The sequence below is a fragment of the Staurois parvus genome, unplaced genomic scaffold (genome assembly GCF_062004578.1).
Source record: "Staurois parvus isolate SC_StPar_1 unplaced genomic scaffold, SC_StPar_1.0 ptg000609l, whole genome shotgun sequence".
Lineage (NCBI taxonomy): Eukaryota > Metazoa > Chordata > Amphibia > Anura > Ranidae > Staurois > Staurois parvus.
This window is the reverse complement of record NW_028318405.1, coordinates 1003674-1030337: the sequence shown is the minus strand read 5'-3', so window position 1 is coordinate 1030337 and position 26664 is coordinate 1003674. Positions and strand designations below refer to the sequence as shown.

At 44.6% G+C, this 26664-nt stretch overlaps 1 protein-coding gene and 1 pseudogene across 1 annotated transcript; both read right to left on the bottom strand.

The window, feature by feature from the left end:
• Positions 1-4837: 4837 nt before the first annotated feature.
• LOC149449649 (olfactory receptor 5AR1-like) lies at positions 4838-5767 on the bottom strand. Its single transcript, XM_089692979.1, has one exon. The coding sequence runs from the start codon at positions 5765-5767 to the stop codon at positions 4838-4840; it is 930 nt and encodes a 309-aa protein (XP_089549105.1).
• A 326-nt stretch (positions 5768-6093) lies between these two features.
• On the bottom strand, positions 6094-15145 carry LOC149449648 (spindle assembly abnormal protein 6 homolog pseudogene; annotated as a pseudogene).
• Positions 15146-26664: the final 11519 nt, after the last annotated feature.

Genomic DNA, 26664 nt, shown 5'->3' with positions numbered 1-26664 from the left:
CTCCACACTCTGGTTTTGGCCCCGTGACTGGCCAAATGAGTGAAGTGTGCGGTGATTCTAAGATCGACGGCACTCATCTGCATGTCATACTGACTGACAGTATTATTTCTCTTCCCCAGCAGACTCCAAGGGCATTTAAATTAAAGGTACAGTGTTCTGCACTAATATAAAGGCTCTCTGAAGCCTAGAAACACCCTTTTATAAGTTAAATTCGCAGCGAATATATTCGCATCGAATCGAAATTTTTTTCACGAATTCGCCGAATCAGTCGAATCGAATTTTTGAATACTTCACTCATCTCTAGTTATATATGTTGTGCATTCAGAGATGATATTCTGCATATCTTGGTTGTAGTGAGTGGTTGTTTGAGTTACTGTTGCCTTTCTATCATTTTGATCCAGTCTGCCCATTCTCCTCTAACCTCTGACATCAGCAAGGAATTTTTCTCCACTCACTGGATATTTTCTCTTTTTTGGACCATTCTCTGTAAACCCTAGAGATGGTTGTATAGGTAAAAGATACACAGTGAGCGCTCTCAAAGAAACAGCAGCTGAACATCCAGGATAAACGCATATAAAAATCCTCAATAAAACATATACATATAAAATGCAGCGCTGTAAAATGATCAAATCATGCAAATCAACAGAATAATAGTCCTGAAAAGGTGCTCATTAATTCCCAGTGTCAATGGAAAGAATGCAAACTAACCAGAAGCGCATTTAAAGTACGCATGTGTGTAAGAAATCCTGGAGATTCCCCTCTCTCCCTCTGGTCAGAAAATGGATATGTGCTGAAATGGATGATGATAACGCCCTCTTGTGGAAAAGCGAAATCCTGCAGGCCAGGAAGCTCCCAGGATAGGATATTCCTCTTCAATGGAACCAGGGCTGGGATTGAAAACACTCTGTGGCTGTGAAATTGGGAGAGAGACCCCTCACAGAGGACACAGAGAGATACTCATAGTGTAGTATATTACTTCAATTTATTTAAAAAAAACAAGCAAAAAACATGTAATCAGGTGGCAAGTGAAAGTGACCCACTGACCCTCTTAAAATTACAGGTGGCCGCCGGCCCTCCACATGGCACCGGCGGCGTAGTGTCAACGACGTCCACAGGCTCCTCCTGACGCATTTCGTGCGCACACACTTCTTCAAGGACCATCCTAGAGATGGTTGTGCATGAAATTCCCAGTAGATCAGATTTTAAAATACTCAGACCAGGCCATCTGGCACCAATAACCATGCCATGTTCACACTCCCCTTTCTTCCCCATTCTGATGCTCGGTTTGAACTTCAGTAAGCCGTATTCACCACGTCCAGATGCCTAAATGCATTGAGTTGCTGCCATGTGATTGGCTGATTAGCAATTTGTGTTACCAAACATGTGAACAGGTGGACCTAATAAAGAGACTGGTGAGTGTAGTTGCCAAGTTCATTTTAGGGGACCGATTTTATATGTAGATTGGCCCAGTGTGATTGAAGAGGACAGAGTCAAGCCATTGGCATACCTCCATTAAAATTGGTAATTTTCAGACAATTACGGCATTTACTGAAACAATTTTCCACCTTTGTGTATATACCGTACATAGCACAAAACAAGATTTATAAAAACAACGTTAGTATTTTTCAGGAGGTGCTCTCAGGTCAAAGCCTCAGGGAGAAGGATTTAGAAAGACAATTGCAATCGACAACTTTTAGGCTCCCAATTTTAACCCAGTATCCCATTTTTTAATTAGAATTTTTTTTATTAATTTAATGACTGGAGTGTAATAAAAATTCTGGGTGCAATAACTAAAAGCAAGTCATATACACGCACACAATCAACATGTAGTCATACAGGTACTTTTAATAAGCATTTATACCATTACATATTCTACGCATGTGAAAGACGCTCTACCAATTGAATACCTGCCCTGGCACATCATAGCAGTCATTCGGCAGGCCAAGAAATAACAGAATCCAACCGCAATATTCTTGCACTGTCAAAACTTCCAAAAAAAGTTTACGAATGCTACAGTATGCACACAATCTTTTTAAACAATCCCGTAGTTATTTTTCTTATGATCATCAGCTCCATCTTGTGTTCATAATGCAATATTTTCCAGAATGACCCGAACAAGGAAAATACCATATTATGGCCACTAGATGGAACTGATCATTACAGGAAATAAACATATTAGACACAATGTAGGGATTTTTTTTTTGTGGCACCTGTGTGAATTCTGTGATATTCATACAGCATTGTATTTGTAAATATACCCCTATGTGTCTCCCTAGAGTTTGTTGATATTTTATTTTTATTTCTGATAATATACAGGCACTTGTATATTTGGTGCCCAGCCTTCTCTGATGATTAGCAAATAGGGGCATAAAGCTGGACATACACCAATAGAATTCAACATTTTTTTTTTATTTTGTAATGTTTGCTCATTTTCTAATAGTTAATGGGGTCAAATTGACAGTTGACAAACACAATTCTAACAATATATGTGGTTTTTGTTTAGGAAATTCCATTCATTCCAAAATCCAATGTTAAAAGCAAACAACATTTTGAAGTACCTTCGAACAACATTTGTTGAGTCTCTGATGGCATTATCTAATGTACTGATGGGATTTTTCATTTGAACTTTTGTACAAAAATCTATTAGTATGCAGCCATATTTAGGTTCAAAGGCTCATTGGAATAAAGCAACACATGGACTTCAGAGTGGGGGAGGCACATACAGATCCCCTCCGGTGCAGGGTGGTCAAGGAGGAGCAATAGCTTTCAATCTTGGGCGGCACAGTGGCTTAATGGTTAGCACGTCTGCCTTACAGTAAATGGGTTATGGGTTCCATTCCTGACCATGGCACCTTCTGCATGGTGTTTGCATGTTCTCCCTGTGCTTGCATGGGTTTCCTCTGGGTACTCTGGTTTCCTCCCACACTCCAAAGACATGCTGGTAGGTGAATTGATTCCTGTCCAAATTGGCCCTAGTATGTGTATGTATGAATGTGAGTTAGGGACCTTAGATTGTACACCCCTTGAGGGTTAGGGACCTTAGATTGTACACCCCTTGAGGGTTAGGGACTGATGTGAATGTACAATATATATGTAAAGTGCTGTGTAAATTGACAGCGCTATATAAGTACCTGAAATAAATGAATAAAAATAAATAATCTTAGTTCCAGAAGTTTCCTTGGCAAGCAGCTTTGTCTGCAGGACATTTATTGATGTATTTGCCTCTTAATCGAATTGAAAATCCAGATTGAACACCTTCCATGCCATATTTCTTGGTACCTTACACACCACAATGTTCCTTCAGTGTTACCTACAACTCTCTCACCTCATCTCCACCTCCTCTTTCTGTAGATGTCCTCCTGTGCTTGGACCCCTTCTTTTCTCCATCTACATCTCCTCTCTTGATCACTTGATGAACTCCTATGGCTTCCAATGCCACCTCTATGCTGATGACACCCAAATTCATCTCTGTACTGCTCACCTCACTCCTTCAGTCTCCTCTAGCATTACTAACATCACAACTGAAATGCCGATATGGATGTCACACCACCTCCTTAATCCAGATCTTTCAAAAATTAAGCTCATAATAACCCCCCCCCCCCCGGGTCCCCCGCCAATGCCACCTTCTCTGACGTCTGCATCAAGAACAATAATGAAACTATCAGTCCCTCCCCTCTGACATTCACTGACATTTTCTCAAATCATCCATTCTCTATCTAGCTACTGACATTGTTCACAAGTTGCACATGTTGAGGCCCAGTTCACCAGGCTTATCAGCAAATGCATCTTCAGCATAATCCAGTCATCAGAACCTACTGCAGTGTCCCCTCACTGCAGGCCAAGACACACCACTGCTTCTCTTGCAACTTGCCCACATTTATCAATGGATCCGTTTCATTATTGCCATTTGCTACTGTGGCCTAGTGAGGAATTAACCCTTACCAACATGTGCTTCTGCCCGCCCTTCAAATCTCTTGTTTAAAATCTGCCCAAGCTGACTACCTCTTAAAGGGGTAAGGCTGTTGTTGCATTAATCCTTTGAGGGACTTCCACCTATTGCATCCGAGGAGATCTGAATTCTTGTAGTGCACCAACTTGGGCCCCAATGAGCATGCAGAAGATTTTTCACTGCAGTTAAAGGGATATTAACCTCACTGATTAAAGAGCTCTTTCTCTGCCTCAAACTTGAACCTTGTCAATAGCCTCTGAGGGCCCAAAGTGAGCTAGCCTTACATAGTTTTTCCTTTGCTCACTGGGGACAGGAACATCTCAGGGCTGCAGCTCTTGGTAAATTCTGAATTGCAGGATGTCCAAAACTGATTGAGATTTTTTTGCTGTATGTGTTGACTTTTGCTTAAAGCCATGAAGAGTTATAACTGTTATTATTTGAACATTTGCGCACCTCCCACTTTATGCTGCTTTACTGTGCTCACCTTTAACTGCAAAATAAACAAATATCAGTTCACTCTAACTTGTGTGTGAGTCTATTTTCTGGTAATAAACAGAGAGTTTACCCTGACCAGAAGTGTACGCTGTTGTCAGCAGGGGTTGGGCTTCCAGAATGGGGTCAAGAGAGAGGAAGGGAACCTGAAAATAATTCTGCGACTCCTAAGGGGGTAGTGCTACAGGGAGTTTACCAGGATGGTGGTAATAAATGTGTGAGGAGAGGGTTGCCAGGAAAGTGGTTAAAGCTTATGAAGAGTAGCATAGATGGAGCTTTATTGAAGCATCTGACTACGTTCAAACTGTATAAACTGATGTCCAATGTCTACATACCTATGCCGTACTTCAATTGTCTAAGGCTCTCTCCTTACACTGGAGATTTGTTATATCTACCTCAGAGGTATTTTAACATTGCTTGGACAAGAACCCTCTTCACTTCTTGGTTCCTCAGGCTGTAAATAAGAGGATTCAGCATTGGAGTCATTATTGTATAAAAGACAGAGGCTACCTTGTCTTCTTTGTCAAAGGTCCCCGAATGAGGACGCAGATAGACAAAGAAAACAGCTGTCATAAAGATGCAGACACAAATAATATGTGAGGAACACGTACTGAATGCCTTCTGCCTACTCTTACTGGATGTCATCCTAAAGATTGAAACAAATATAAAAGTGTATGAGAGGAAGATTGTAATTAGTGTATACATTCCGCAAACTGCTACAAGGATGCCAGTTACCATTTCACAATGGAAAGTGCTAGAACAGGACAATTTTAGCAGTGGCGGGATGTCACAGTAGAAATGGTCAATAAGGTTCGATCCACAGTATGGAAGACTGAACACACAACTGGTCTGTGCAACAGACTGTAAGAAGCTAGCAATGGAAGAATAAAAGACCAAATCAAAACATTTCTTCTTGGTCATTATCAAGGTGTAGTGTAGAGGGTGGCAGATAGCCACATAGCGGTCATAGGACATGGAGGAGAGAAGAAGAGTCTCGGTGCTTACCAGTGAGCAAAAGAAGTAAAACTGGAGGGCGCAACCAAGAAATGAGATGGACTTTTTTGAGGAAAGCAAGTGAGACAACATATTTGGAGTGATAACCGAGGAATACAAAATATCCACCAAAGAGAGACTACCCAAAAAGTAGTACATCGGATTGTGAAGGCTGGAGAAGACACAGACAAGGACCATCATCCCAACATTTCCTACTAGGGTCACCATGTAAACCAGAAAAAAAAATGTGAAGAGGAACGGGACAAGTTCTTTATTGTCAGTTAATCCAGAAAACACAAACATGGTCACTTGTGTCTTGTTTTGTATATCCATTAGCTTCTTAAATAATGGTAAAATGAAACATTTCACAATTCCAAATATAAAGCAGATGCCATTTTTCTTGGTGGACCAACTAATAAATGCATCAAATGAAAGGAAAGGAAATGAATTATGGGTAGTGGGGATAACAGAACAGCATTGCATATCCCAACTCTCAAATATGTCAAGCAGAAAGTAGGATTTCAGAGTTTCTGCATTTTTCTTAAGAGTCTAAACTTTTTTTTGCATTTTGTCTTAATCAGTTTTTAAGTGCGTGATCCTGAAATAAGATTGTGGTAAGAACACAGAATGAGACATTACCATGCTTTTTCTTGTCTTCATCAGTGACAAATGTACAACCTCAATTCCAAAAAGTTGGGAAGCTGTGTAAAATCTACATAAAAACAGAATACAATGATTTGCAAATCTTATAAACCCAGATTTTATTCACAATAGAAAATAGAAAACCTATAAATTGTTTAAAATGAGAAAATGTACCATTTTCAGAAACAAATAGGGTCATTTTGAAAATAATGGCCGCAACTTGTCTCTAAAAAGTTACCAATAAATAAAAGAAGAATATATAAAAAAGAATAATGATCTCTATACACACACACACACATATACACAGTATATATATATATATATATATATATATATATATATATTGTGGGAACTCGCTTCAAATGGTAGAGCTCTTCTTGTTTAAGCACACAGCAACTCGCTTCTTTAAGGGCTTTTTTTTGCCCACTTTTATTTAAAGAAAGTTCAAATAACACAAATGCTTCCCACGCAGGGGTATCCACCATCGAGAAATACCAAAAAAATTCAGCCTCCTGGCTTGTACACAGTTCACTGTCTGTCTCCTGCAGACTCTTCCCAAATTATGGCCACTAGCACACAGCTAGTCTGGCTTTCACCTGACTCCAAGGCAGAGACCTCCTGTCTGCCGGGGTGGAGCCCTCCTGACTCCTGTCTGCCGGGGTGGAGCCCAGAACCATGGTTAGGCCTCTACAAAAAGGCCTGCACACACCTGTGCAATCAGTGTGCTGGGGGTTCTCAAAACACGGACCCCGGATTGGAGATTTCATCCCTCCCAGATCTCTTTGAAATCTCCAGGCTCCAGATCCCAAAACAGACTTAATGAATATATGAGAAACTGAAAAGCCAGTTTCCTCTGCAATCTATCAACTCTCTGGAGCCCCTCAACCTGCCTGGTTGAGAATCCAGGGTTTTCAGCTTTATTTTGACCGTGGCAGGACACCGCACTGCCACATATCCCCCCCCTTTGTTTTGACCCCGTAGGGGGCGGAACACACAAACCTAAAACCCTTGCTTTAGACCTTCTGTGCGGGCTATCACCTGTAGAGCAGCGTTTTTCAACCACTGTGCCGCGGCACACTAGTGTGCCGTGAGATATTGTCTGGTGTGCCGTGGGAAAAATTCCAATTTCATCTGTAACATGTGGCTTCGGCTCACAAATAGACCAATCATTAGAATCTAATGATTCAGTGGTCGGCAAGCCGCGGCTCGCGAGCCACATGCGGCTCTTTACCCAGTCTAATGCGGCTCTTCTGTGTGCCGGGCGCCTGCTCCCCTCCCTCCTCTCGGTCGGCCGCTCCCCTGCCTCCTCTCGGTTGGCAGCCCCAAAAGTCCGCGCGGACCTTTTAATCCGGCTTGCGGATGTGGCTGTCAGGATGTGTGTAGGCGGGGCAGCGTGCCGAACGTGAGGGGAGGGGAGCTAGGCTCCTCTCACAGTCCGCCCTGAAGACCCGAACGGCGCGGGAAGACAGCGAGAGGAACGCAAAAGGTAAGTGAATTGACACGGGGGACTTGGCTTACTAGAAGGGGGGGGGGGGGAATAGTACTGTGGGGGATGAAATACTATATGAGGGATGAATTACTTTATGAGGGATGAAATACTATATGGGGGGATGAAATACTATATGGGGGATGAATTACTATATCAGGGATGAATTACTATATGAGGGATGAAATACTATATGGGGGGATGAAATACTATATGGGGGGATGAAATACTATATGGGGGGATGAATTACTATATGAGGGATGAAATACTATATGGGGGGATGAAATACTATATGAGGGATGAAATACTATATGGGGGATGAATTACTATATGAGGGATGAATTACTGTATGAGGGATGAAATACTATATGGGGGGATGAAATACTATATGAGGGATGAAATACTATATGAGGGGATGAAATACTATATGGGGGGATGAAATACTATATGGGGGATGAAATACTATATGAGGGATGAAATACTATATGAGGGATGAAATACTATATGAGGGATGAATTACTATATGAGGGATGAAATACTATATGGGGGGATGAAATACTATATGGGGGGATGAAATACTATATGGGGGGATGAAATACTATATGAGGGATGAATTACTATATGAGGGATGAAATACTATATGGGGGGATGAAATACTATATGGGGGGATGAAATACTATATGAGGGATGAATTACTATATGGGGGGATGAAATACTATATGAGGGATGAATTACTATATGAGGGATGAAATACTATATGAGGGATGAAATACTATATGGGGGGATGAAATACTATATGAGGGATGAAATACTATATGGGGGGATGAAATACTATATGAGGGATGAAATACTATATGAGGGATGAATTACTATATGGGGGATGAAATACTATATGAGGGATGAAATACTATATGGGGGATGAAATACTATATGGGGGATGAAATACTATACGGGGGATGAAATACTATACGGGGGATGAAATACTATACGAGGGATGAAATACTATACGGGGGATGAATTGCTATGGGGGATGAATTACTATATGGGGGATGAATTACTATGGGGGATGAATTACTATATGGAGGATGAATTACTATATGGGGGATGAATTACTATATGGGGGATGAATTACTATGGGGGATGAATTACTATGGGGGATGAATTACACTATGGGGGATGAATTACACTATGGGGGATGAATTACTATATGGGGGATGAATTACTATGGGGGATGAATTACTATATGGGGGATTAATTACTATGGGGGATGAATTACTATATGGGGGATTAATTACTATGGGGGATGAATTACTATGGGGGATGAATTACTATATGGGGGATTAATTACTATGGGGGATGAATTACTATGGGGGATGAATTACTATATGGAGGATGAATTACTATGGGGGATGAATTACTATATGGGGGATTAATTACTATGGGGGATGAATTACTATATGGGGGATTAATTACTATGCTTACTATGGGGGAATATTACTATACTTACTATGGATGACACATACACATCATTCATCTACTCTTGGTCCGGCCCCCGGGTCCAATTATAAAATACTTTATTATTTCATAATAAAGTAATTATAAAATAATTTCTTTGTGTTTGATTCCTATTCAAGAGAATTACTTTATATATAGTCAATATAGGCACAGAGGTAAATTTTTTTAACATTTTCTAATGGTGGTGTGCCTCGTGATTTTTTTCATGAAAAAAGTGTGCCTTTGCACAAAAAAGGTTGAAAAACACTGCTGTAGAGGTCCAATCCTGGCTGACTTCGTTTTCATCAAAGGGAGACACTACTCCCTGCCCCAAGAGGTGACTTCCCCTGTCTCCCCTTACTTGGGCTCTACTACTTCCCCATGCCTTTTTACAAGTGCGCTTCCAAAAGCGCGGTCTTTCTAATTTCCTTAAGACTATGCTAGTCCTTTTACCACTAGGGGGTTTACAAATCTTAGTACCCTTTGTAACCTGGGGTTGACTCCTAAGCTTTAAATGCCTGGTACCTGTAACATTACAACGTGCTCCCTCAAATTCCTCTAGCCCAGCCCTTTTTGCTTTATTTAATTTTGATGGGGTTATATTTTTAGACCCTTGAGTAATAGAGGTGGGCTCTTTTATTTGGGAATCAAACACTTTTAACATCCCCTTGTTAAGCTTTGGACCAGTTCCCTTAGACCTTTCATTCTTACAACTTGGGCGTTTACTGGACCTTTGGAAAACTTTTCCAGAGTGACCTTCCTGAACCTGTAGGGGGCCTATTTCCAGACTCTTAACCTCTCTTGTGCCTGTTAAGCACTCATTACCTTTTCCAGGATGACCAGCTACCATGTCAACTTGACCACCAGGTCTACCATTCTTTTTGTTATCACACATAGTATTCAGACAATCCAAATTCATCAACACATTTCCCTTTTTATCATTAGCCAAAATACTCTGGTCAGAACTCAGTTCACTAGTAGTTGGCAGGGCAGTTTCTGGAGAGGAATTACACACAGTTGAGTGGGCATCTCCCATGGAAACATCACTATCCACCGACTTCACTGTCACAAAAGACTCTGCCAGCAACTGTCCTGATGCCAAACCATCCTCACATAATTCTGCATTTGGGTAAACTACCCCAACCACATCACATATACATGTGTCTGTCAGCACTTCTGCCCAAACCTCTGTCCTGTCCAACAGTACTCTGGTGTGCCTCTCATACAGATTACTGCTATGAAGCAACCCAGCCATGCACTGAAAGACAATTTTCACCATTACCAACAAGGATGGTATCACAGAATCCCTATATTGACCATCTTTGTTTTGTATAGCCTGTAATACCAAGCTCCGATTAGCGGGACTCCACTGTACCAGCTCTCCCGAACATGGAAGAGACAGCAAGGTATACACCGGCTGTACACTCCAGAAAGCCAACATTTCCTTCAGCAGGTCTGTTATAAAAAGACAGCCTGATTCCACACACAAGTCCTTCCTGGAGACATGGAGACACTCATTTACTGATGCCTCAGAGGTGGTGCTTCTTAAAGAGGCTTCCTCTCGGTTTGAGGTACCCAACACAATAACCTGGGGCTCTCCCAGAGCGTAACCAGGTGTGGGATTCACCCAAATACTCTGAGGCTCAGTGTCAATGAGCTCTTCCACAGCTTCTCTATGGATATCAGTTTGGTATACCACACCATTAACTCCTTGAAGCTTCTTAATTATTATTATTATTATTATTATACAGTATTTATAAAGCGCCAATAGTTCGCTCAGAGCTGTACATTACAAAGGGAGACAGAACATGTGACAGAACAATACCAATACAATGCAAAACATGAGGGGATCAAGGGCCCTGCTCTTTCGAGCTTACAATCTAGGAGGGAGGGGGTGGTGGCACAGGAGGAGATAGCTGTGGGGGATGGAGTGGTAGGAAGAGTGGAGGAGGGAGGCAAGTTAGCAGGGGGTGGGGTAGGCTTCCCTGAAGAGATGGGTTTTCAGGGTGCGCCTAAAGGAGAGGAGAGTAGGTGATAATCTGATGGGTTGGGGCAGGGAGTTCCAGAGGATGGGTGACACCCTGGAGAAGTCCTGGAGGCGGGCATGGGAGGAGGAGACCAGGGAACTAGAGAGAAGGAGGTCTTGTGAGGAGCGGAGTGTGCGTGCTGGGCGGTACTTGGATATTAGGTCAGTGATGTAGTTCGGGGCAGTATGGTGGACAGCTTTGTACGTCAGCGTTAGGATTTTGAATTTGATCCGTTGCGCAATCGGAAGCCAGTGGAGGGATTGGCAGAGGGGGGTGGCGGAGACAGAGCGGTTGGAAAGGTGAATGAGTCTGGCAGCCGTGTTCAGGATGGACTGAAGAGGGGATAGCCAGCGGCGAGGCAGGCCAGTGAGGAGGGAGTTGCAGTAGTCGAGTCGTGATATGATGAGGGAGTGGATGAGCTGTTTAGTGGTTTCTGGGGTTAGGAACGTGCGGATTTTGGCGATGTTGCGGAGGTGGAGTCTGCACGAGTTTGTTAAAGATTGGACTTGGGGCTGGAAGGATAGGTTGGAGTCCAGAATGACACCCAGTACTCTGGCCTGCAGGGCGGGTTTGATGGTAGCGTTGTTGGATGTGACGGAGAAATCAATGGGGGGTGGGGTCCGGGCTGGGGGGAAGACAAGAAACTCGGTTTTGGAGAGGTTCAATTTAAGGAAGTGGAGCGACATCCAGTCTGATATGTCGCTCAGTAGGTGTGTGATTCGGGCTGAGACCAAGGGGGTGAGGTGGGGGGTTGAGAGATAGATTTGTGTGTCGTCGGCATAGAGGTGGTAGTTGAAGCCGTGAGAGTGTATGAGTTGGCCAAGGGAGGAGGTATAGATGGAGAAGAGAAGGGGCCCGAGGACAGAGCCTTGAGGGACCCCAACAGAGAGGGGGAGTGAGGGGGAGGTGGTAGCATTATAGGTAACGCTGAAAGAGCGTTGTGACAGGTAGGATGAGATCCAGGAGAGAGCAGAATCTCTGAGGCCGAGGGAGTGTAGTTTTTTGAGGAGGAGGGGGTGGTCGACTGTGTCGAAGGCCGCAGAGAGGTCAAGGAGTAGGAGCACTGAATAGTGTCCATTAGCTTTGGCGGTTAGCAGGTCGTTGGAGAGTTTGAGTAAGGCAGTTTCGGTGGAGTGTAGGGGACGGAAGCCGGACTGTAGGGGATCGAGGAGGTTGTTGTCGTTGAGGTGAGAGCATAGGCGGGTGTAGACTAGGCGCTCGAGGAGTTTAGATGTAAATGGGAGCAGGGAGATGGGTCTGAGGTTGTTCGGGTCATTGGGGTCCAGGGAGGGCTTTTTAAGTATGGGGGTGATGTGTGCATGTTTCAGAGGGGAGGGGAAAGTGCCTGAGGAGAGGGAGAGATTGAAGATGTGGGTGAGGGAGCGTAGGATGGAGGAGGAGGAAGGTCGTAGGAGTTGTGAGGGGATAGGGTCGAGGGGGCAGGTGGTGAGGCGGGCATCAGAGAGGGTCTTGGAGACTTCCTCGATGGTAGTAAGGTCAAGGGTGTGGAGTGTTGGGGGAGCTTCAGTATGAGGAATGTAGGGTGGGGTGGAAGAGGAGGTCAGAGCAGTGGTGGGGCCGTGGGAGAGGGGTGATGAGGGGGTAGCTGAGTGAGGGTGAAGGGGGTTGGAGAGAGTTTGAGCAGCGACGAAGTCCCTGCGGGTTATGTCGAGGGGGAGGGGGGATAAGGGGGTAGCTGTGTGAGAGGGGACAGGTTGAGAGGGCGTGTGAGTTGCGGCAATGTCCTTGCGAATTGTGTCAATTTTGTTTTTGAAGTGATTGGCAATCTCAAGGGCAGTGAGTGAGGTGCTGGGTGGAGGTGGGGGTGGAGAGAGTAGAGAGTTGAAGGCAGAGAAGAGTCGGCGAGGATTGGAGGAGAGGGCCTTGATGAGGGTCAAGAAGTAGGCCTGTTTGGCAGCATGGAGGGAGGAGGTGTAGGTGCGGAAGGCAGATTTGTAGCGGGTGAAGGCTTGTTTGGATTTGGTTTTGCGCCATAGTCGCTCCAGGGCACGACTTTGTCGTTTGAGGGTTTTGGTGTGATCAGTCTGCCAGGGCTGGAGCGGTCGGGGTCTGGTGTTGCGTGTGGTTAAAGGCGCTAGTGAGTCAAGGGCTGTTGAGAGCGCATTGTTGTAGGCGGTCAAAGCCAAGTCGGGGCAGGACAGGGGGAGGATGCGGTCGTGGAGTTGATCAGCTGCAGAGTGGAGGGAGGCAGGGTTAAGGTTGCGGAGGTTACGGCTGGTAGTAGTGTGACATTTGGAGGGGTAGGCGTTGGAGGACGAGGAGATAGAGAAGGTGATCAGGTTGTGGTCAGAGAGAGGGAAGGGGGTGTTAGTGAGGTTGTGGGGAGCACATCGGTTGGAGAAGACAAGATCAAGGATATTTCCGTCGGAGTGGGTGGTGGATTGTATGCACTGTGCAAGTGCAAAGGAGGAGGTTAGGTGGAGGAGACGGGCTGTGTCCGGGTTGTCGAGGTTGACAGGGATGTTAAAATCCCCAAGAATTATGGTGGGTAGCTCAGAGGAGAGGAAGAAGGGTAGCCAGGAGGAGAAGTCATCCAGGAAGCGGGGTATGGATCCAGGAGGCCGGTATATCACAGCAATCTTCAGGGGGGTTGGGGAGAATAGTCGGACGCAGTGGGCCTCGAAGGAGGAGAAGGATAGTGAGGGGGGGTTTGGGAGGACTCGGAAGGTGCTCTGCGGTGACAGGAGCAGACCAACCCCACCACCTTTACGACCGTTAGGCCTGGGTGAGTGGGTCCAGGTGAGACCTCCATAGGAGAGTGCAGCAGGGGAGGTAGAGTCAGTGGGCTGTATTGTAATAATAGTATTGGCCTTAAGGAGCTCTGCAGATAAAGACTGTATTGTTGCTTCCAGCTTTCCTATCTGTGCCTGCTTCTTCCCTGCGCTAGCTTCTAATCCCGTCTTCTGCTGTTGGGTGGCCAAGAGAATTTCATTACTTCTCTGCACTATCTGATCCTTATCTCTCAGCTCCTGCTCCAGAACAGCAAACCGAGTCTGAAGACGATTTATCTCTTTTTCTTTATCATGGCACTCTGCATCCAGTGTAGTATTCTCTCTGCCTAAAGAAGACACCTTCTGTTGTGTTCTTTGCAATTCCTCTTCCAATCCTTGAAACTTGGAATGCAGTTCTCGGATAGTGGATTCTGCTTTGTATCTCCTTTCAAGAAGTTCTTTGTTGGATAGTTCCAGCTCACTCACTCGACTTTGCAGCTGCTGAGTGCTTTTCTGAAGTGAGCAATCAAACTCTCTCCTTTGTTGCTCATACTGTTGAAGTAGCTGGGTATATGCCTGATGAGCTTTTTCTTTTTCACTTGTGATCTCTGTCGTATACTGGCTGTTTAGTTCACAAATCTTGACGGAAGAGTCACTTTTCAATTTTTCCAGTTCATTAATTTTATCCGACAAAGCCTGCTGAGCACAGACTAGTTGCCGGTTCAGATCTTCCTCTGTTTTCTTCAATGTTTGCTGTAATACACATTTTTCTTCCTTAATACATCTTAAGCATGTTGCTAGGTATGTCTTAACTTCTACATCATTCGCTGGCTGGAAGCGTAGGGAAAGGTGTGTCAGATGTTTAAAAGAATTAGTCTCAACCACATCCAGCTGTGCAGGTGAACTTCCCAAAAACAGGCCTGTATAAGACAACTGTAGAAGGAACCTAGGTGCATCTTTGTTCTCCTCATTAACACATTGATGCAGCAAATCAATAAACCTTTGAGGAAATGCTGTATAGTCTACCAGCAGACCCTGCTGTAGCTTTAGACTTTGAAAATCATCTTCAGAAACAACAAGATTATACAAAAAGAAAAGATCAGTATCATCTGTCATTCGAACAACGAGATTCTTTTTATGGACAGGTGTGGTAGCTACCTGCAGCTCTATGCAGATCCGGACTCTCTGTCGCCTCTCTTTGCAGTCCTGGCCTCTCATCAAAACCTTCAGCTCCTGGCTGAGCAGCTCCTGGACTTGAGACATGCTGCGCACCGGCCTGTGTCTGCACTATTCACTTACAGTGTCTGTAGAGATACGTTCTGGTTGGCTTCGCCCATTCTCTCACAGCTCCATTAATCCCACAAGGATACTGCTGCCCACTGCATCCTCCACCATATGTGGGAACTCGCTTCAAATGGTAGAGCTCTTCTTGTTTAAGCACACAGCAACTCGCTTCTTTAAGGGCTTTTTTTTGCCCACTTTTATTTAAAGAAAGTTCAAATAACACAAATGCTTCCCACGCAGGGGTATCCACCATCGAGAAATACCAACAAAAATTCAGTCTCCTGGCTTGTACACAGTTCACTGTCTGTCTCCTGCAGACTCTTCCCAAATTATGGCCACTAGCACACAGCTAGTCTGGCTTTCACCTGACTCCAAGGCAGAGACCTCCTGTCTGCCGGGGTGGAGCCCTCCTGACTCCTGTCTGCCGGGGTGGAGCCCAGAACCATGGTTAGGCCTCTACAAAAAGGCCTGCACACACCTGTGCAATCAGTGTGCTGGGGGTTCTCAAAACACGGACCCCGGATTGGAGATTTCATCCCTCCCAGATCTCTTTGAAATCTCCAGGCTCCAGATCCCAAAACAGACTTAATGAATATATGAGGAAACTGAAAAGCCAGTTTCCTCTGCAATCTATCAACTCTCTGGAGCCCCTCAACCTGCCTGGTTGAGAATCCAGGGTTTTCAGCTTTATTTTGACCGTGGCAGGACACCGCACTGCCACAATATATATATATATTCTTTCCCTTAAAAAACACAAATAATTGCCTCTCCAGGTTCTAACACTGAAGTATTTAGCAAACGCAAACTGTACAAAAGTCACCGTTGTGCTATCTGGACTTTATTTTATCTTAATTTTACACTAACAATTTACAATAACTGTTGTTTTTTTGCTTCTGTGCATCACAATCTAGTTTCGAAAGGAGACTAAAGCTTTTGTAAAGTGCAAACCTTCACTTTGAGCTTTACCATTCTGCTGTGTTGCATGATCACACTTATGTGATATCTTAATCAGCCGACTTTGTTGTCAGTTATATTTCTGGGCTAAATATCTGGGGGTGTTCAAATTATCTCAATACTGTGTTAAGAAAATTTATAGGAATATGCAATTTTTAAAATTTTTGCTATTTCTTCCCAAAAAAAACCAAAGAAATAAAAATATCAGTATAACCAGTATATTAGACTCCTAGCAAATAAAAGCCCTATCTTAAGAAAAAAAAATAATTAAAAGGAAAATAAAATACATTTTATATATATATACCCTATTTGCCAGCATATAAGACGACTGGGCGTATAAGACGACCCCCTATTTTTCCTGTTAAAATATAGGGTTTGGGCTATACTCGCCGTATAAGACTACCCCTCTTCCAACGTACACCAAAAATTAAAAAACATCAGATTTGATTTCAATATGGTATGGTATTCCAATGATGGGGCACGCTTCCTCCCACTGACACCAATGATGGGGCACTATTCCTCCCATTGACAACAATGATGGGGCACGATTCCTCACTCTGACACCAATGATGGGGCACTATTCCTCCCACGGACACCAATGATGGGGTACTATTCCTCCCATTGACACCAATGATGGTGCCCCATCATTAGTGTCAGTGTGTGAGGAATAGTGTCCCATCATTAGTGTCAGTGGGAGGAATAGTGCCCCATCATTGGTGTCCGTGGGAGGAATAGTGCCCCATCATTGGTGTCAGTGGGAGGAATAGTGCCCCATCATTGGTGTCCGTGGGAGGAATAGTGCCCCATCATTGGTGTCAGTGGGAGGAATAGTGCCCCATCATTGGTGTCAGTGGGAGGAATAGTGCCCCATCATTGGTGTCCGTGGGAGGAATAGTGCCCCATCATTGGTGTCCGTGGGAGGAATAGTGCCCCATCATTGGTGTCAGTGGGAGGAATAGTGCCCCATCATTGGTGTCAGAGCAACGAATCGTGCCCCATCATTGGTGTCAGTGGCAGGAATAGCACCCCATCATTGGTGTCCGTGGGAGGAATAGCGCCCCATCATTGGTGTCAGTGGGAGGAATCGTGCCCCATCATTGGTGTCAGAGCAACGAATCGTGCCCCATCATTGGTGTCAGTGGGAGGAATAGCACCCCATCATTGGTATCAGTGGGAAGAATCGTGCCCCATCATTGGTGTCAATGGGAGGAATAGCGCCCCATCATTTTTGTCAGTGGGAGGAATAGCGCCCCATCATTTGTGTCAGTGGGAGGAATAGCGCCCCATCATTGGTGTCAGTGGGAGGAATAGCGCCCCATCATTGGTGTCAGTGGGAGGAATAGCGCCCCATCATTGGTGTCAGTGGGAGGAATAGTGTCCCAACATTGGTGTCAGTGGGAGGAATAGTGCCCCAACATTGGTGTCAGTGGGAGAAATAGTACTCCGTCAGTGGGGGGAGGAATAGTGCCCCATCGTTGATGTCAGTGGGGGGAGGAATAGTGCCCTATCGTTGGTGTCAGTTGGAGGAATAGTGCCCCATCATTGGTGTCAGTGGGAGGAATAGTGCCCCATCATTGGTGTCAGTGGGAGGAATAGTGCCCCATCATTGGTGTCAGTGGGAGGAATAATGCCCCATCATTAGTATCAGTGACACCAATGATGGGGCACTATTCCTCCCACTGACACCAATGACACTTGCTGACACCTGTTCTAGTATGGTACTGCTGCAGCCAGCATATGTGGTTGCAGCAGCACCTCTGCACTGCACACTTACCCTCACTCGATTTTCGCGGGTCCTCTCGGCTCCGCCTCCTCCCCCGTGATTGGCCGCCTGTGTGCCTTTCCTGAGCTACAGTTCTGGCGGCCAATCAACGGTGAGGAGGCGAAGCCGAGCGGCAGGAGTGAGGAAGTGGCCGGAGTGACTGAAGGAGCAGTGCTTCCTGGATGGATCGTCGTGGGAGCCAGGTAAGAGACTGCAGCCCTCTTCCCACCCCTGTACTTGGTGTTCCTTCCGTCGGAAGGGGGGGCGGCGGCATCACCGCGCCGCCCCCCTAAAAAGTGCCCCCTGACGTGTACCGGCGTATAAGACGACCCCCGACTTTTGAGAAGATTTTCAAGGGTCAAAAAGTCATCTTATACGCCGGCAAATACGGTATATAGATATATATATATATACACTGTTCAAAAAATTAAATTAACAGTTTTTAAACAAAGTATAGCATCAAGTCCTGGGATATTGATCTGGTCATTTAAGTAGCAGAGGGGGTTATCAATCAGTTTAATCTGCTTTGTTGTTAATGAAATTAACAACAGATGCTCTAGATGGGCAACAGTGAGACGAGCCCCAAAACAGGAATGGTTTTACAGGTGGAGGCCACTGACATTTTTTCCCTACTCATCTTTTCTGACTGTTTTTCACTAGGTTTGCATTTGGCTAAGGTCAGTGTCACTACTGGTACCATGAGGCCATACCTTGACCCTACAGAGGTTACACAGGCAGTCCAATTCCTCCAGGATGGCACATTCAATACGTGCCATTGCTAGAAGGTTTGCTGTGTCTCCCAGCAGTCTCAAGAGCATGGAGGAGATTCCAGGAGACAGGCAGTTACTCTAGGAGAGCTGGACAGGACTGTAGAAGGTCCTTGACCCACCAGCAGGGCAAGGAGGAACAGGATGAGCTCTGCCAGAGCCCTACAAAATTACCTCCAGCAGGCCACTGATGTGAATGTCTCTGACCAAACAATCAGAAACAGACTTCATGAGGGTGTCCTGAGGGCCTGACGTCCTCTAGTGGGCCCTGTGCTCACTGCCCGGCACCATAGAACTGGATTGGCATTTGTCATTGAACACCAGAATTGGCAGGTCCAACACTAGCACCCTGTGCTTTTCATAGGTGAGAGCAGGTTCACCTTGAGCAGGGGCGGACTGACCATTTGGAAACTCGGGCACTGCCCGAGGGCCTGGGGTCAGTAGAGGGCCCCATGAGATGCCCCCTGGTACCTTTTTCATAGGCTTTTTTGAGTTTGGGCAAGGACACAGGGGCCCCATGATCCCCTATTGCCCGGGGGCCCCAGGAGTTGTCAGTCCGCCCCTGACCCTTAGCACATGTGACAGACTTGAAAGGGTCTGGAAAAGCCGTGGAGAATGTTATGCTGCCTGTAACATGGTTCAGCATGACAGTTTTGGTGGTGGGTCAGTAATGGTCTGGGGAGGCATATCCATGGAGGGATGCACAGAACTCTATAGGCTAGACAATGGCACCCTGACTGCCATTAGGAATTGGGATGAAATCCTTGGACCCATTGTCAGACCCTACACTGGTGCAGTGGGTCCTGGGCTCCCCTTGGTGCACGACAATGCCCGGCCTCATGTGGCGAGAGCATGCAGGCAGTTCCTGGAGGATGAAGGAATTGATACCATTGAATGGCCTTCACGCTCGCTTGGCCTAAATCCAATAGAACACCTCTGGGATATCATGAACCCAGATGAAAATCTCCTCATCCACCTGGCTGTCTTGTGAGTATCCCAGGGCATGGGATTCAGAGATAAATAATGAATGTAGTCCCAGGGAGAACTAGTTGGGTATTGTACCTGATCGCCCTATACCTTCTTTGGCCCATGGGGTGTTGAAGTACTCACACTGTCCTGTTCCTGTAGCTTCAAAGGTTGAAGCTGCTTTCAGATCCTTCTTCCCAGCTTCTAGTCTGTAGACAAATCCCCCCTCCTCTGGGACCCCCTTCAAAGCTCCACACCAGCAGTACTTCCTCACGCCACTTTCCACCTGACTCCCATGTGGACCAGGTTCTCTTCTATTTAAGGGCTGACCTAGCCACCTTGCCAGGCCTTCTGCCTGGGGATTGGCCAGATTCCCCTAAGTATGCAGATCAGCCTATTCTCACCCACACCTTCTTCTCAGAAACTTCTCAACGTTTCTAGAACAGAGGGAGGTATCAGAGAACTGATCTGTAGAGCCCTTCAGCCTTAACCTGTAGTAACCTTGCTGACTAACTCCCAGGCTGACTCATACCCAGGCTTCTAGCAAGATTTCAACTGTACAGCTAAAAAAACCCTATCTACGCTGGGGGGTGTTTTATATATATATATATATATATATATACAAATACACACACACACAGTATATATACATATAATACATTGAAGTAGACTACAAACACATCTCCCATCCAAAAAAGAAAAATGCTCTGCGACTGGAGAAAAAGGCTTGAGACACAAGTGGTTAAAGCTGGCCATACATAGAATTTTTTTAATGAAAATTCTCAGAACATTCTTTGAACTTTTGTTTGGCATTCAAAAGATTTTGCTTGCTTTTAACAGTTTAATTTGGAATGAATGGACATTCCATAGAAAAATTTGTTCAAGAAAAAATTTCCATCCTGTTCCCGTTGAATTTTCTCATCAATGAAGTTGAAAACGAATGTCAATGTGACCCATTAATAATTAGAAACTGAACCAACTTTCCTGGAACAGTCTTTTCTTAATAATTTTTATTCGAACTTCTATGCATCTATGGCCAGCTTAACTCAACCATAGAGTTAAGCTGGCCATAGAGAGAGTGGCTTTAAGTTCAATTGAATTATATAGTAAAGTTTAAGTCTCTGACAGTGTTGGGTTTCTTTTTCTCTTGCAAACATACCTGTTGTAATCTTAGAAGAGATTTACATTCAGTAGTGAAACGTATTGTTTAAAATTGAAAAAAGAGTTGAAAATCATAGATAAAATGGCTTGTAGACCCAACCAGCCATGGAGTATTGTATACAAACAATTGAAGGGGTCCTTTCCTGAAAAAAAAAAAGCCAATCGGCCAAGCAGAAAATACGTTGCCTGGTATAATATTTCCGTATGAGAATCAAGAGTCTCAGGAAAACATTTCTGGAAGTAAAATAAAATAAACAAAAAAATAAAAAAAATACACTATCGCTAATTTTTTTTTTCTTTTTGTTCCTGGCTTATTTCATTGACACAGAAAAATCATCGTAGTGATCAGTCTTTATCTGTAATATTAAAAAAAAAATCAGACAATTGTGTCTTGCAAAGAGATATTGTTCTCTTACCTGCATAATTTCTCTATGTCTGTAAAGCATGAAGCAACATCACTTTTATAATAAACCTATAGATCCTGGAGAGTATTTCTGGGCACCCCAGGGACTAAAACATCATTTAAATTTAGAACTGAATCATACGGGGAATTAATCCCAATAGCGTCTTTCTCCTAATAGACTTTTATTGATGTTAAACATTTCTAGGGAACAGCAAACAATCCACATCAATTTTCTGCTGTATTATTATCATTATTATTATTATTAATATTATACAGCATTTATATAACAACAGTTTGCACAGAGCTTTACAATATAAAAGGGGACATTACAATTACAACACAGTTCAATAGAGAAGGAATAGGAGGGCCCGGCTCATGGAGCTTACAATCTAAAGGGAGGGGGAGGTGGTACAGAAGGTAATCGCTGCAGGGGATGATCTGATGGCGGTGACTAAAGTACAGTTTTTAGGTGGAGGTGGGGTAGGCTTCCCTGAATAAATGAGTTTTCAAGGATCGCCTAAAGGTGGATAGGGTGGGAGCTGACCTGACATACTGCGGTAAGGAGTTCCAGAGGATGGGAGAGGCTCTGGAAAAGTCCTGGGGGCGAGCAAGGGAGGAGGTGACAAGGGAGTTGGAGCAAATTGTCTTGGGAGGTTGGTGATGAAGCTGGGGGAAATTTTGTGGATTGTTTTGTATGCTCTGGTTAGTATTTTGCATTTTATACGCAGGGATAGTGGAAGCCAGTGAAGAGATTGGCAGAGAGGGGCAGCAGTCATGGATCGGTTAGTAAGGTGTATAAGCCTGGTAGCAGCATTCATATTAGACTGAAGGTGGGGGGTAGCCTTCTCCAAAGAACTCCTTCTAGATGTGGATGGTGTTAAAATGTTTACTTATATTTTCAATAAAGATTTATACACATGTGTGGTCCGTGGCTTCTTGTCCTAGTGACAACCGCTCTCCTCATTTCTTGTCTTGGTGTCATAGAGACGGGAAGTGAAGCCCCCCTCCCAATGGGCTCACAGGCAGAAATAACCGTACAGACATTTGAACTCGTTCCTTCACAGAATAAACAAAGAATCTGACCACACTCGAACAGCATTGGTATTCATTTAGGCTTCAATAGAAGCCTACAAAATGCTTCTTGAATGGCAACAACAAGTTGTATCGAATAGCCTATGTAATTGTTTCCGCTCCTTACAAATCAAAACCCTTTTTCTTGATTCTGGAAGTCACCTGTTTCTGGAGAGCTGCGGTCCCTTAGGAAAGACACAGTATTTACTCAATGAATTTACTCTACATAAGACCACACAAGATATTATTACATTGTTCCAAGGAGGTATTCATAGGAAGTTAATACCAAGCCAACATTTTGGCTTCTTCAATTTGGGTTTTGTTTTAAATTTAGGCTACATTTTAAATCATATCTTTGCCATTTTGGTTCAAATATTTTGCTTTTTTATGGTTTAAAATGGTTAAGGGATTTAAAATGTATATGCATTGTTGTTCTGTCCTTTACCCGTGAACAAGGGGGGTGCACTTGACGTCTGAAATGTATTGGCATTCTTTTTTCCATGAGCACCATTATTAATAAGAAATATGACTCTTTGTACAATGTACTCCCCACCCACCACATGCCGAGTCAACTTTGTTGGTGAACCAGTATTCCAGCTGGCTCCACCAGTTGTTGAGAAGCCTAATGGACCCTATACACACCTACCTTCTAGACTTCTCAAACTTAGATTTTACCCCCTGGTAATTACCAGGATTGTCCAGTGCTACCCTACTCTTCCGACAATGGTCAGTATCTGAAGGACTAAAGTAAAATGTGATATTGCCACCTGATCCTAGAACCAGCACTCCAACTGGCTCCTCTAGTAGTTGAGAAGCCTAGACCCAACTGATGGACCCTACATACACCTACTTTCTGAACTCTTCAACCTTGGGTTCTAACACCAATAATTACCAAGAATGAAAAGAGATTGTCCAGTGCTACCCTACTTTCTAGACAAAGGTCAGTGTCTGCAGGACTCATGGAAAGCCATGATATTGTCACCTGATCCCAGAACAAACACTCCATCTGGCTTCTTCAGTAGTTGAGAAGCCTAGGCCCAACTAATGGATCCTACATACACCTACTTTCTGAACTCTTCAACCTTGGGTTCTAACCACCAATAATTACCAAGAATGAAAAAGATGTTGTCCAGTGCTACCCTACTCTCTGGACAAAGGTCAGTGACTGCAGGACTCATGTAAAATCATGATATTGTCACCTAATCCCAGAACCAGCACTCCAACCAGCTCTCCCAGTTGCTGAGAAACCTAGGTCCAACTAATGTACCCAAAAGAACACCTACTTTCTGAACTCCGCAACCTTGAATTTCTAACCACTGGTCTGGTAATTATCGTCATCGAATAGTGATCATCCAGTGCTGCTTTACCCTCTTGAGAGTTTTCACTGTCTGAAGGGCTCAAGTAAAAGCATGAGATTGTCACCTGATCCTGGAAATGACATACTTACTCCACATGAAATGACAAACATAAAAAACACAATAAAAAAGGCCTGCCCTAACTGTATGTTCAGGACAGAAATCCAAACAACCACAGCCCACTGAGGGCATCAATAGCAAGTAAATAGATTGGGATGGAAGAAACTCATGGGGCAGGTGCAGGAGTCTTAGGTCAATGTAATTCACACCCACTTTTAACTAATCTGCTCCTGTCCCACACCTCTTTAAGGTAGGATATTTAGTGAGCCTAACTACCTAACCTGGAACATTATTGGTGTAGCCCTCTTCTGGGGCGTTATTACAAATGGCCCTCCCCAGCATTATATTGCTCTAAAGCTGTAGGTAAATAAGAGAATCAGAACCTTTGCTGAAAGAGTGGAATTGATATTAAAGTTGGCATTGCTTTCACCCAGTGCTTCCTCCCAGGGCAGGCAAACAGAAGGGATTTTCTTCCTGGGAAACTAACCAGTACTTTAATTAAGTAATTGTGATCAGAGGAACTACTGCAACCAGCATATAACATTAACCAAAAGTATATAGATGCACATCAGTATGGAAACAATACAATCTTTATATAAGAAAAGATTAATAATAGTACAGAAATGTAATGTACAAACAGGTATTTATCAACAATAGGTGTCCTGGTGGATTTCTGCACATTTACCTGGGTATATATAGTTGTAGCACTACCCCATTAGGAGTTGCAAAGATTTGGGTCTCACTATAGTCCTGCACAGCCAGGAAACTCACATTTTCACACAGACCTGCATCCAGGAGTCAGTAACCAGTCCTTGAGCTTTGTTTTGATGTTTTATAAGGGAATTTCAACTTGGATAGGGTTAGGGGCGCACGGATGCCCAGGGATCAATAACTGAGGACAACTTCCTGACAACTAAGTACAAGTACAAGTCCATGAAACAGGAATCTCTTCTAGGAGAGCTTTGCAGCCTATCCTGGTATACCACCACAGACCCTTGACAAATCCTCTTCTTTACCCAGCTGTCAGGAGGAATCCCTAGGCAAGGGGATCCAGTGGCAGCTGCTTGAAAGAGTTAACTGTCCTAGATATAAAGCTAGTCAGGTTTCCCACCAGAATGCTCCTTCCCCTACTTGGCCCCGGAGGTGCAGGATTATTCACTCAGTCCTTCTCCTGTGTTGCTGGTGGGTTGGTGGCTGCTACAAGGCCTTTTATCTGGGACATCCTTCCGTGTTGCACAGGTGGTCCTTGCTCTGGGGGCTGATGAAGCCCTGAGATGAAGCTCCCTCCAAGGTCTTATGCCTGCAGGTGAGCCCCTTTCCATCTGGGCCCCCTCACAGGCTCCTGTCTCCACCCTCACATCCTCTCTGTCTTCCACCCAAATCCTCCTGCTGCTGAGCAGGCTCAATCACTTTTAAGGGTTGTCGTGGGCCCCTTGCCAAGCCTCCTGTTGGAGAATGGCCAGGCTCCCTCAAGAGAGCAGATCAGCCACTCCTCAATTCTACCCACTGCTTCTAGACCTTTCTCCAAAGTTCAAGGGCAGGGAGAAATTCCAGAGGGCTGGTCTGCAGAGCCTCTCAGCTCCTGACCACAATTTGACCCCTGCTAGCTATCACACCCAGGCTGCTACTCAGCCCTGGCTAACCATTGGAGTCTTGCTCCCCCTAGCTAACTATGAGGTTGCTACATAGCCAATAATAGAGAAACCTCTTGCAGGGGCCCCTGAAGATAATCACAACGTGGCATTCATCTTGGTTTCAGAGACCTTAAGACAAGATCTGCAGTGGTGGGAATGGGGAGACCCTCATGTCATGACCCAACCATCCTAAAATGCAGCTTCCCACATGCAGGAACTGCGGTGTGGCAGTGGAACTCAGAGTCAGCCTATCTACTCTGCGCTTTAGTCCCTCCCTAGTAGATTCTAATCTAACATGCAACTGGAACTCTAACTTCCAGAAGTGGCCATCAGAGGCTTCATCTGGCTCTAGCCTTTGCTGGTTATTGAGCCCTGAACTAAACCTAGCTATAGAATCCCAGACCATAAGAGACAGGCTTAACTAAAATAACAAGAGCTGTACATAAACTCTATTGCAATAAACAAGTTCACCTACCAATATACTAGAAGGTGATCACTATACATACAGTAGCACAGACCTAGCTATCTGGCAAGAGATCATTAGCCTCTGCTAAGTGGGAGTTCTCACAAGTACTGTCGCCAAACTCCTAGAGCTTTTGTGCTTCCACCTCAAGTGGTCTCGTAGACACAAGATGGACTATCTCACAGGATATTCCTAGCACCGTTGAAGGAAGTAGGTCTACGCTTGAATGTAATGTTCAATGCTGTACTTGAATTTGGTGGGATAGAAGGACAAAGGATGTGAAATACCCATAACTCACATGGGCTCCTACAACCTCTTGGCTGGCAGTCACTGGGTGGGTCACAGAATTCAAAAGCATCATGCAGAATTTCTTCTGGTCAACATTACTCACAAAATATGAAATCTGGTTGTAACTCTAGTGATGACTCCAGTGAAAACCAGGCCAAGATGCATCCCAACTCCCGGGACAGTCACCGCTGACTCTCTGTTGCATTGACTGTAAGTTCCCGTTTGGGTGAGCTACCCCGCTGAGCTGTTGTACTGTTTGCAAGTTCTTCAGTACATCATTTACTGCACTCTGGGCCTCTGTGTGATTACTGCTGCTGCACCTACCCAACAAAGGTGTAATGGAAAGGGTGGCAGATAGCCACATAGCGGTTATACAACATGGTAGAGAGAAGGATAGCCTCAGAGCAAAAGAAGTAAAACTGGAAGATGCAACCAAGAAATTAAATTGACTTCTCATGCAGAATTTCTTCTGGTGCACATTAGCCATAAAATAAGAGGTGTGGGTGTAACTCCAGTGATGACTCCAGTGCAAACCTCTTCTTAGACATGCATGGTCTGCTTTCTCAAAAAAGAGGGCATTACCCTCCAGGCTCAGGTTTGATGCTTTGTGCCTCCAAAGAGAGAGACAGGAGAAATTCCCCCCATACACAGCCTCTCCCTGAGAAGGAATGGCTGGCTAAA